Below are 13,388 nucleotides of genomic sequence, written 5' to 3'. Positions count from 1 at the left end.
GAGAAGTACGGAAAGCGGAATGTCCTTTTCAAAGTAATCCTCCCAGGTTGTGCTTTAAACGATTTAATAAAACAACAAAAAGATTACCTGGATTGTCAAATGAGGATTTTACCCCAAATCCACACAAATACAAGTCCAGTATCTAACAACTGTGCCAAATCCAATAGATAGCTAACCCATTCAGGTGGAGAACCAACACGCCATTTTGCCAAATAACTGAAAACTCATGTACTACTTCAGCACACGTCCATTGCTGATGCCTGATCATGTAGTAGTCTGCTACAAATGAGGTTAATATCACTCTGATGACATGCCACTTTCTGCTTAGAGGTACTCTATGAGACTTGTGTCACAAAACAAACTGATGTGAATAATTTTGGACTTGTGTGAACTGAGTCTTACCTCCAAATCAAGGAACTTTCTCAATATATAAATTGTTTGGTAGGAAGAGGTGCACAGCCAATGTCCATTAAGTAACATTTTCACCAAATCACAACATCTTTCATGCCAGAATACATTCTCCCAATATGTGGAACTTTAATCACTGTATGAAAGTCAGTAAATAAATTCTTAATATAAAACTACTGGTCCTAATTCTTGCCTCAATGGAAGCACTGACTCTACTGAATAAAATGTGGTAGTCCCTTCTTAACATGATTCTCCAGTTACTCTTCGAACTTAGTGATACTTCCTTTCCCTGCTTAGAAGGAGCTTTTTACACTCTTGACTAGATCACTAAAAAATCTTCAGCAAAATTTGATACTTTTCATAGCCTTTTCATAAGAGCCATAGTTCTAATGTGTTATATATTCCTAGAGGGAAAAGAAGAGATGAATGCAGGAAGCAGATTCAGTAGGATGAGGCTGTGGTAGTTATTCAGAGATGATGAGGCTTGCACAGGATAGAGCAGCTTGGAGAGCTGCATCAAACCAGTTTTCAGACTGAAGGCAACAACAGCATTTCTATGTAATTCTTTTAAAATTGGAAATATCAAATTAGAGGGACCAGTACGATGCTCTGGACTGAAGAGAAACAAACTTGATCAATGTAACTTGCATTCTTGAATGTGAGTATCTAATCTCAACTCTAGCTCTGGTTAGTCCTTATACAGGCCCGATAGTCCAATATTACACGACTGCCACTTTCTGATGACAAAATTAATGTATAATATGACTTTTGGAGTATTTTTCAAGTTTAATACACCGGGACAGGGCAATACAAAACATTACATATTCAAGAATAGGCCTACTTGTCGTATTGTAATAAAAAAGTAACTCGTGGTTTCGAAAGTAACTTCTTGATTAGAGTTGTTACTTAAAAACCAAAAAGGGGAAGTACGCATAAACATATATTTGGTAAAACATGCCGGCTGTCAATAGATGCGTTTCTCATAATACGTGCCTGATCGCCGAGATCTTCCAAAGTGTCGATCTGAGAATCAGTGTTATGAACTGCGTCCGGTACGTCTTTAGGATCAGTTTTATTATCCCTTTCTGGGGCATCTTGATTCGAATCCCCGTACAACCACTGATCTTCATTCCCTGAATCATCTGCCATTTCTTGAAACACTGACTGAAGCTACACGAAAGTTATACCGTTTCTGACACACAAAAAAGTCACGGAATATTATTACACCGAAAAAAACATTACTGTATTTTCACGGCACTTTCGACCAACAAACCGCTTAATACTCATGTAGCGACATCATTTGTAAACACGCAAAGAATATCCACACAGACATGATCAGTAATCTTGACAGTAGACAAGAAAGGTCTATCGATATACGGGTGAAAGCGGAGAGCAGAAGCACATCTATTATTCCACGGACATAATAGTGTTTCAGAGATGCTGGTGCTACAAAACTATTTAGAAGTGATAAAAACTGTCCACGACATGTGGTGACACAGGGAAAAGTACACACCACAGCCAGCACTGTCATGGACATTATAACCTTCCTTGAGTATCACTCATTAGTTTAGATTGGATTCAAGTGTCCTTCCCGGTTTCGTCTTTGCAGCCAAGAGAGTGGTCATTACAGGTACGCGCAAAGTCAGTGAGGCATAACCCTCAGCAGCTATCATTAAAATACGATCTAAACGTGGCGCCAGATCTATTATTCGGCGTTACCGGTACTGCGTAAAATAGCGACGTTGCTACTGATATTGCAAAAGACCATGGGAGCGGATAAACTCGGAACCGACCAAACCTTGTTGCGTCAGATGCTCAAACACCACCAGCCGATTATTACACTGCAGGCTAGGCAAGGGACCGCCATCTGAACTACGACGACACAGAAAAAAGGCAGAACTACTGCGGTTTCGGTAGGCTGGTTACTACGCATCCAAGCCACGGGCTCCTTATAGCCTACGTGGTCGATAACAGTACCTTGGTAAAAGTATGGAATAAATACTCGTCATTTTAGCCAAAGGGACCGCAATTTGGCAGCCACCATCTACGAGTAGAGGTCCGTGCTGAAATACAAGGTGACATGGTTCTAAAAGCAACCATCGCAAGACTTGGCCTCCACTGACTGCAGACCTACTGCTGGCTCTAAGTCGAATGCTGTGGACTGCGTGTTTTCCAACTGGTGGGTCGCCATCAGGCTCACTTTAGCTGCAGCCAGCCTTCTGCCCTGGTGGGCAGCCTTTCGTGACCAGAGCGTAATACAGTTCAACCACCTCACTATCGCAATACTCTCCTTCTCGCTTTGGCGGGTGCTACTGCTAAGGGCTGTCTTCCTTTGTATGGACAATAGTGGGATACCACGACTTCTGGTGGGTCCTGACCTGGACTGCAAGCTATGTCCAGATGGCACAAGTGCTGCACCATACTCCACACATCAGTGTTCCTGCTGAGCCACTGATATAACAACAGGCCATGGCTGCCTGTTGTGTCGGCACTTACCCAGTCACTGCCTTCATCAAACGCACTGGGGGTGTTACCACCACACAGCATCACTAAGTACTGTAGTCTGTTCTTCAATGAAATGTCTGACCAGTAATGATGTGTCTCTGAGGAACCATTAGTCATCGTCCTGAAAACAATCCCCTATCTCAGTTCAACCCTGCCTCTGTAGCAGTCATCCGCCTGGGTCTCTACATTTGGTGACAGAAGAGTGCACAGCAGCATCAACCACTACCAAGATGAAGAACTGTTTTATTTCTGCCCTTCAACTTTCGTGTGAATGGGGATGGGTACAAGGCAGGATTATCACTGATACTTGAAAGTAACATTCGTGAAGTCAGAGGAACTGGCTGATTGGTACAGCTTTGTAACAATACTGGTGAGCACTATTTGCAGCCAATAAGCTGTATGCAGTGCAACCTGTTAGGTGACAGTCGGCAAAGTGTTTCACATATCATTATTAGAGCCTCACTGATAAGGAATTTACTGTGTGGCATATGATTAGGTGTATTGTTTAAACTAGTTTTCTATGACATAAAGTATTTGAGCCATTATTTTATCCCAGTATTTTAGTTCTGCGTCAAACTTGATTGAGTACTGTAGATTAGTGGATGGGGTACCAGAATGGCAGAGTCCAAGACACAAGGCGTTACTGGAAAGAAGGTGGTTCAGTCATTAACAAATCAAATAGTGCAGATAACACAAAGATCCATAGGAAAATGATTTCTATGAGGGAGGATACTGCATTATCCAGTTTGACTGCTCTGTTGTTGAACGAAACTGCTGCTGCTAGTTTGACCACTTCCCTTTTTGGGCAAATCAGCTGAGGATGAGATGTCTCTCCTGAATCATCTGGTAGCAATGGCTGTGCAGGTACCACGAAAATCCTATCCTGTCGATCAGGACAGCAACAGATCTGGAGGAAACACGTATTGCGACACAAGGATTCACAATCGTGAAGCATTCTCTCTGCTGACAGAAGCAATGGCAAGGGTTGAGTTTTCAATGGATGACTAGATAATGGAAACTGCTAAGCTATGGTTGACAGGGAAAGTGAAAGCGTTTGTTGGATATAATAAAGATTTGAGGAATGCATTGACATTTGATAACTATAAGAAGCTGAATAATGCGAGATTTTTCCATGAGCAGTTGAGTGAGATATCACAAAAACAGATTGAGTCAATGGCGAGTTTCATCGATAGGATAAGAAAAACCATTGTACATACTTAAGAACTGATGGAGAACAAAGAACAAGTTTATCCTCCAGGAAGTTGAACATAGAGCACTAGATGCTCTCCTGAGGGGCCTACCACCTGACATGTCTATGAGGGTTTGGGCAGGTACCACGAAGGAAGAGCATTTGAAGGGAATGGAGAGGGTAAAAATGGATGAATTGTTACTGGAAATCCAGGATCACTTTGCCCCTCATTGCCCTTAATGAAGCATAAAATTCCAAAAGGAAACACAGCACATGTATACAAAAATCTGTACTACATACCTCGGAATTTACAGTCACTTATGGAGAATTCATTGGCAAATAACTAAAGAACGACATAATAGAGGCGAGCACTAGCGCTTGGGGAGCAGATATCATAATAAAGAAATTGACTCATGGAACAGAAGAGCATATATTTTGCTGTGGCTATCGATATCTAAATAAAGTAAAACAATAATAAGTGTATACCCAAAAACCAACATTATGGAAACCCTTGATAATGTGGAGCAGTGTCGATACTTCTCCACAATAGTTTTGAGGAGTGGGTACCATCAGCTGGAGATAGTTCTGTAGAATCGGCCAAAACCTGCATTTTTAGACCCCTGGCATCATTAACAATAGTGAGGAATGCAGCTTGGTTAGAAGAATGCACCGACCACGTTTCAACGGTTGTTGGATGGGGTATTAAGGGTACTGTAGCTGTGACAATGTGTAGTGTATCTCGATGTTATGTTTCCAACATATGTGAAAGAACATGTACAACAGTTAAGGGAAGTTTTTAATTGATCATGTTCTATGCATCTTATATTAAGTATGGAGAAAGGAAGCTGATTATTTAGGACATGTAATTAGTCAATAGGGGGTAAAGGCAGATCCCAGATCGATGCAGGCAGTGCAAGGTTTTCTAACTCTACAGATGAGTAAGTCATTGCAGTCATTGTTGGGGTTGGCGAATTATTTGTGAAGGGTTTTGCGGTTATTGCATGATCACTTACACAGTTACTGAAGAAGAGTATAAAATACCAGTGGCAGCAGATTGCCAACCCGCATTTGAGAAGCTGAAAGAGGCTTTGACGTCAAGTTCAGTGTAGATCTTTCTGAATTATGAAATTAATTTGTGCTGTCATGTGCACTTCCAGCAGACACTGGGGTTGTTGGAGCAGGGTGTAAGATATAGTCGCTTCTGTCGCCTTTTCCTACACGAAGTAAAAAAATATGATGAACTTTAATATAGCATTCCCAAAATGCAGCAACATTCTACCAAAGAAACAAACGACTGTTATCTCACTATTCATTCCCTCACCAAGAGGAGAGAGGAGACGCACATAAAACTTCGTTGTTTTGAGCCTTGTGAAAGCTGACACTGGGGCCAGGGGATCCCAACTAGGCTATAAGCACAAACAAACCTTAACAACCTGTCACAGAAATAAATGAAGTGCTGCCTCCCTCCCAAAATGCGACATAATCTGCCACAGAAGCAAACAATAGAGGCTAAAAACACAACCTTTCAGTTTTCAACAGGCCATAACAATATGTTACTAAAACAAGTTATATGAAACTTTTCCTCTCAGCTAGTGTATCTCATTGCTGATTGTGTCTGTGTGGTTCACTTATTCTTGTCAAATGCACATGCATATATTTGTGCACTTTAAGAACTGATGGATAAATTAGTTTTAAGGAAAAAAGGGAGTGAAGTTCTAGCCCCAGTGAAACTAAAACTGGGCATACAAAATGAGAAACTAGGGGATTTAGATAATTTAGTTGTATTTAATATATTGTATACTAAAAACGAAAGAAAGGACGATGAGCATACATGCACTAATTAATTTTGCCATATCTATAAATTTAAATAATCTGTAAGTGGAATGGGCATTGTTTAAGATGGTGTTGAACAGTAGGTACAATAAAATGAAATTCAAAGAGCTGATAGAGTTCACTCATGTTAATAAGAAGAGTGAATAATTCCCTCTTATGGAGTTAATTATACAATGTGCCACTACTATTCCCCTCCACACATTTTACTGGAAATGAGGGTTTAATTGCATGAACAATATAAAAACAGAAATCAGAAACAGTCTTTCTATGGAAAGAGTTAGTAAAGTGATGATTAATAATGAAGAAGCATCTTGCAGTGAGTTTGATTTTGAAAAGGCATTTAGTGTGTGCAATATGCATAAAAATCAACATATTCTGATGTGATGTGATACAATGTAATGCAAAATACGTAAATCAGTACTGACAGTTTACTGTAATGCAGATATTATATGGAATGTGAGGATCTATACCTGTAAAAGTTAATTTAAAAAAATAATAAAATTTCATTTAGCTGATTACTGTTAGTTTCAAATCAATGAACAGATATTTAATTTTTAAAACCCTCATTAATCACATAATTTATAACATTTTCTACTGGCAAAATTTTGCACAAACTTTAAACATTTTACACAAATGTAAATTTTAATATGTGTATTTCTGTGACATTATTTTAATTTCTAAGATTAACACTGATTTTGAGTCAAATAATATATGGTGAGAAATATCCAATGGCTTACACCTTGCAACAATTAAACGAAGTTGAGAATAATTACAAATGAGAGGGGGATATTGAAATTTCTGTATGGGGTAACAAACTTTAGCTTCTACCTATATGGCAAAAAGTTCAGGGTAATAACTGATCGCATAGCATTAAACTGATTATTGGGGTTGAAGGATCCTTCAAGCTGACCTATGAGGTGGGCTTTGAGACTAAATGAGTTTGACTTTGCAGTGATTCATAAACCAGGCAAGAAGTATGGGAAAACAGATGAACTTAGCAACAAAGTTACAGTCGTACAAGCACTATGTCACAGCCTTTCAGGGCATCAGATAGTGCAAGCTGCTGACACAGACTCTAAGCTGCCATGGTTCATTGCGCACAACAGTTTGTTAAGTAGGTCAACTAAACTGGGTCTTTGCATAGTAGTATTTGCTGAGGTGAAAGAAGAGGTATTGAAGGAAACACTCAATCATGTGTTATCTGGGCATGGAAGTTGTAGGCCAACAGGTCAACAGGTAGCACAGTATTAAAGTTGAAGGACAAGGAAAAGGGATGTAGACCAGTATGTAAGGAATTGTGAAGCATGTGGATGATAGGCAGATCTATGCCATCAGCAAGTACTGCTACAGATGTTACTGGAGCCACCAAACCCTTTGAGATCATGGGAATGTATGTTTTAGGACCTTTTAGTCTGATGTCAGTGGGAAACCATTATGTTCTGACTATTATTGATCATTTCTCACCATACATTGCAATAATCGCCATTCTGAATCAGTAAGAAACTCCAGTGGGCTGGGCAGTAGTTTGACAGAGATCCTGGGTACAATATAGGGTGTGACCTGGCAAAGATTGCATCAGCAATGAGACATACCAGTGTTGAGTTTACGTTGGTTCTGAGACGCCATGACCGAATTAATTTAAACTCTTCTGTCGTGAGTGTTAATTTGGAGTTGGAACGCCTACTTGGGTTGTGTCACATATTGGTTTGGTTCCTGTTGATTCTCTCAGTAGGTGGGATTATACTAGACATGGCCTACACTTCAACAGGAAAGGGAAGGGTAAACTGACTGGGCTAATAGAAGGAAATGTAAGGGGGGAGGCACTGCCATGAGTGGTAATATACCAGTTGTCGTAGGTGTTGGAACAGAACTTTTTTTAGGATAGATAGGACAGAAGGAAGTCAAGTTCTGGAAGAAGTAAAGATTGAAACAAACCTTCAGTTTTAGAAAGAAATTAAACAGCTTAATCCTAGCATATTGGATCAGTGAACTCAGCTGTTGGTTAAAAATTTACAGCAATGAGCAGAAATTTTATTTCCACCTGATTTCATCTTGGTAAATGTGGAATCCCAACTATCTTTAGTGCATCAAAATATTCGAGGGCTTAGAAGTACAATTAATGAACTACTTAACTGCAATGAAGAATTAGAGTCATCGAAACCAGTTGATATAATGTGCCTCTCTGAACATCATGTGACCGCTGGTATAGATATGTTAAACCTTACAGAATTTAAGTTAGCCTCTTACTTCTATAGACTATATATGGAGAACGGAGGAGCAGAGCACCTTCAGGAAATTTCAACCTGTTTATAAAGGGTCTTGAAGATTTCTTATCTCATCTAAAATTAAAACACAAAGAACTAGTGGTTGCTGGTGATTTTAATATAGATGTCCTAAAAAACACTGTCAGCGAACAGTTACTAAAATCAGTTACATTTTCATTCAATTTAATGTCTACTGTAAATTTCCAAACTTGGGTATACAAATGTTCTAAGACTGCCATTGATAATATGTTTATAGACAATTCTAGGCAACTAAGCCACATTACAAAACCAGTAGTAAATGGTCTATCTGACCATGACATGCAACATCTAACATTAAATTTTGAAAATTGTCAGGGTAAAACATCTATCAGAATTGAGTACAGAAGCGAATAATACAGTCAAAAACTCATAAATTTAGGAGATAGCTCAAAGAAATTAATTGGATGGATGTTTACAGCATCCAAGACACAAATGGAAAATACAAAACATTCATTAATAAAGTTAATACCTTATATGAAAATTGTTTTCCCCTAACTCAATTTAAGCAGAAGTCTAATAAGAAACCATGGATCACACAAGGGATAAAGATATCATGTGAGACAAAAAGGAAACTCTATCTGATATGTGGGGACACCTTTGATACTAGCATTATAGCTCATTACAAAAATGACTGCATAATATTGAAGAAGGTTATCTAGAAATCTAAACACCTGCATTATGTGAAGAAGATAAATACATCCAGCAATAAAATAAAAACAATATAGGATATAGTTAACTCAGAGACAGGTAGTACCAGAAATGATGAGGAAAAACTAGCTCTAAAAATAAATGAAACCCTGGTAACAAACGCATGTTGTGTTGCAAACCATTTAAACAAGTATTTTGTCTCTGTTACTGATAGCATGAGGTCGTCAGGTTCAGTGAATAATGCAGTGGAATATCTGAGACCAGTGCACACAAGCAATCTCAGTAAAATGGAACTGACACTTACTTCACCCAAAGATATAGAATCCATCATAAAGTCCTTGAAATCAAAGCATTCTAGTGGTTATGATAACATATCAACAAAGTTAATAAATGAGTGTTCATGTCAGCTTAGTCATATTGCAAGTTATTTGTGTAATCAATCACTTATCACAGGAACATTCCCATACTGGCTTAAATTTGCTGAAGTTATAACTCTCCACAAGACAGGGGACAAAGAAATGTCATCAAATTACCGACCAATCTCACTTTTGCCAGCTTTTTCAAAAATCTTTGAAAAAGTTATGTTCAATCATCTACTTAAGCAACTTATTGAAAATAACATACTGTAAAAGTCACAGTTTGGGTTTCATAAGGATTCTGATATTGCAAAGCTACTTACACTTACAGTGAATATGTCCTTAATTCATTAGACAACAAATCAGAGGCAACTGGCATATTCTGTGACCTGTCAAAGGCTTTCGACTGTGTGATTCACAGCATTCTTGTAAGTAACTTAAAACATTATGGCGTCACTTGTAGTGGTGCAAAGTGGTTTCAGTCATATCTTACTAATAGAAAACAAAAGGTGTCATTACATAACACTTCAGCAGTAGGCAATCAGACATCATCTGTCTGGGAAGAAATTACATGTGGTGTTTCCTAAGGTTCCATACTAGGTCCAATATTTTTTCTCGGGTATATTAATGACCTGTCATCTGTTACATTACTAGATGCCAAGTTTGTCTTATTTCCACATGATACAAACATTGTAATAAATAGTAAATCAAATATAAATTTAGAAAGGGCAGCTAATCAAATTTTTACTGACGTTAATAAGTGATTCATAGCCAGTTCACTGTCATTAAACTTTGAAAAGACCCACTATATGCACTTTAGAACTTTCAAGAGATTTCCTTCTAGTGTGTGTATAAAATATGATGACATGGAAATAGGAGAAGTTGAGAGTGTAAAATTCTTGAGATTACGACTTGATAATAAATTCAGTTGGGAGCAACTTACTAACGAACTGCTAAAGCGCCTACACAAGTATGTGTTTGCAATGCGAATGATGTCAGACATAGGAGATATAAAAAACTGGCATATTTTCATTCCATTATGTCATATGATATCATATTTTGGGGTAACTCCACAAGAAAATTTTTTAGAGTACAGAAGCGTATAATATGGGTAATGTATAGTGTAAATCCAAGGACTTTATGTTGAAAACTATTCAAAGAACTGGGCATACTAACTACAGCTTCACAGTATATTTATTCCTTAATGAAGTTTGTTGTAAATAATACATATCTTTTTCCAACTAACTGCTTAGTACACAATATCAATACTAGGAATAAGAACAATATACATAAAGATTTAAAATCAATTACTCTTGCCTAGAAAGGAGTCCAGTATTCAGCAATGCATATTTTCAATAAGTTACCAGCAACCATTAAGAGCTTAGTTTCAGACAAGGCACAATTTAAACATAATTTAAAATAATTTCTGGTGGCCAACTCCTTCTATTCCATCCATGAACTTCTCAACAAGCGCAATAGACAATTTTAATGAAAATTTATTATACTTTAATTTTTGACAATACTTGGTTGTGACAGTGAAGTAACTACCTACTGTGTGAATGATGGATGTATCGAAAGCAGATGTAAGTCTTAAGTCTATAAATAGTGGAAGTTTAATTTTAAATCTTGTAGATAATTTTACTGTTCTTAACTGAGGTTAATTGAAATGAATATAATTTACTTTAATTTTTGACAATACTTGGTTGTAATAGCCAAGTAACTAGCTATTGTGTGAATGATGGATTTAATGAAAGGAGATGGAAGTATTAAACTTGTAAATATTAGAAGTTTAATTTTAATTCATGTACATAATTTTATTGTTTATTGACTGAGGATCATTAAAATAAATGAAACTCAAGTTTTTCTAATTACATTTTCAATCTTTACTTCTCCCAGAACTTGACTTCCTTCTGTCCTATCTATCCTATAACTCCAGCAAGCATTGTCAGTCAGCTTCAAACATCCCTCTGTGCAGTTGACACTGGTGTTTTCCTCTCGAGACGGGGAATGCATGGTGACTCCTTTCATGAACCTCACTTGTAGCAGGAGACAATAGGCTGTGCGGGCTGGAAACCAACCCACAACATTCTTACTGGTGACAGAGTTACACGAATGCATACAAAATGCAACACATAAGCTGTTGAGCCCAATGCTACTGTCACAGATCAATACCTAATGGCTTATGAAAGGTTTAGTCACACAGCAATACCAAATAAACTAAGTCTAGCATTGCACTACTTTGCAGTGACAGTGGAAGTGACAATAAATGGTGAAACGTCCCCTCAGAATAACTTATGAATTACTGTGCTGATAAACCTCTTACGTTATTTGATTTACAAACAGCTGAACAGACCTCAGCGTACTCAGTTTTATCTTTACTTATTCTGATCATCACGAAACTGACACACAATATTTCAGCGCAACGTAATCTGACTTTCGATAATCCCTACAAAAGAATGGCCCTGACTAACAATAACCTTTACCTTTCATGAATCACTTACCTCACAAAATTCTTCGTTACTCGAACTACTGCAATACAGCGAACGCCAATACCGCCAGCTAAATAAAAGATTCTAACTACTGCTAGGCATAGTTAGCAAATGAAAGAGTATGATAGAGAACAAACAATGTATTTACACAATAGCATTCAAAAGTCATCATATATATATATATATATATATATATATATATATATATATATATATATATATATATATATATATAATTTAGTGACATCCAATTAAAGAAATTTCCTTTTTCTGATGGACACACATCCAGATTGTCCACTCAAAACTCTGGCATCTCTCTCTCCACATCCACCACTGCTGGGGGCTCACCTCCAACTGCACAACGCTATGTGCTGTTCACATCAAACAGCCCAACAGTATACAATCGAATGTTCCAACAATGAGTCCAACGAGCCACAGACTGCATACAACACAGTCACTGATTTTCATACAAAGCTCAACGTGGCGTTACCAACATAAAAACCTAAACAGCCTACTTACATAGCCCTCATGCTCCCCACAAAAAAGTTTTACAAATTGTTTTGGGCAGTGGCCAAGACAAATTTGCTATTTTTATATTAATGCTAATAAATATATCAAATGCACACAATTATTGATACAATGTTGGTCAAAAGCAAAAATTGTTCTCATACAGGCAGTCCTGATCATTCATCACAGTAGTAATTACTTTGCACAAAGTCTGATCAGTAAAAGCAAATGCACATGGGACTAGTGGATTTCCATGCAGTCTTGAAGAAGCAGTGTTGTCCTTCCAATGGAAAGACAGTGCTAACTCTTGATAAGCAGACAGGTAATGGGCCACAACGGAGCAATCCCACAGCAGAATCAGTCGAAGTTTTGAAGAATATTGCTAAGTAGGTCATCACAGAGCAGACCCCCTGTAGTCCTGGTAGAGATTATGGTATTGATGGGCCACCAAAGGTGCAGACCTACTGTAGTCCTTTTAGAGATAATAGTATTGGTGAGGCATCAAAAGTGCAGACCCAATGTAGTCCTTGTGGAGATGATGGTACTGGTGGGCCATCTAAGGCGCAGACCCAATGCAGTCCTTGTAGAGATAATGGTATTGGTGGGCCACCAAAGGTGCAGGCCCATGGTAGTCCTGGTAGAGATGGCCAGCAGCCATCTGTTAGGGCAATGCGGCTGCACAATCACCATTGAAGAGTCTTGCAGATAATATAACAAGTCCATGACACAACACTTGTGCAATCACAAAACTTTTTGGAATGTCCTTAGCACCAGCAATGCTGTTAACCAGTCCCTTGCTGAATTATCACCACATGTGCGAGCACTAAGAGTCCTTTTTTTCTCACATATTGTGCATATACTATGACCAACACAAAAGTGTGCAGTAAAATGAAAATACTTAATTTGAAGAACTTGTGTACAACAACAAATTTATGACATGACAATACAATTGTAAAGGTATGAAAGACATCAATTAAAGAACATAATAATGCAGATAACATTTTTAGTAATAAATGCTTTACAAAAGAATAGAAATAAACATGTACATCAGTTTAAAGAAGTTATGACATAAGTAAATAAATAAAATAATGAGAATAGTTTTCGAAACATTAACTTCACACATGAGCATTAAAACAGAACAGAATAAATA

The 13,388-nt window shown here is 37.8% G+C and overlaps 1 protein-coding gene across 8 annotated transcripts in view; it reads right to left on the bottom strand.

Annotated features, from left to right (window-relative positions):
- LOC126334978 (pre-mRNA 3'-end-processing factor FIP1) overlaps positions 1 to 1,918 on the bottom strand; it is a 92,884-nt gene extending 90,966 nt beyond the window's left edge. For 2 of the 8 annotated variants that reach the window (XM_049997773.1, XM_049997774.1), the window contains exon 1: positions 1,402 to 1,797. In XM_049997773.1, the coding sequence (XP_049853730.1) occupies positions 1,402 to 1,557 (156 nt within the window). In that variant the 5' untranslated portion in view covers positions 1,558 to 1,797. Of the gene's footprint in view, positions 1 to 1,401 lie in introns of all 8 variants that reach the window. The other 6 variants (XM_049997772.1, XM_049997776.1, XM_049997775.1 and 3 more) reach the window with 5 other exon arrangements.
- Between the last annotated feature and the right edge of the window lie 11,470 nt (positions 1,919 to 13,388).

The sequence above is a fragment of the Schistocerca gregaria genome, chromosome 2 (assembly GCF_023897955.1).
Source record: "Schistocerca gregaria isolate iqSchGreg1 chromosome 2, iqSchGreg1.2, whole genome shotgun sequence".
NCBI lineage: Eukaryota > Metazoa > Arthropoda > Insecta > Orthoptera > Acrididae > Schistocerca > Schistocerca gregaria.
This window is presented reverse-complemented; position numbering and strand designations above follow the sequence as displayed.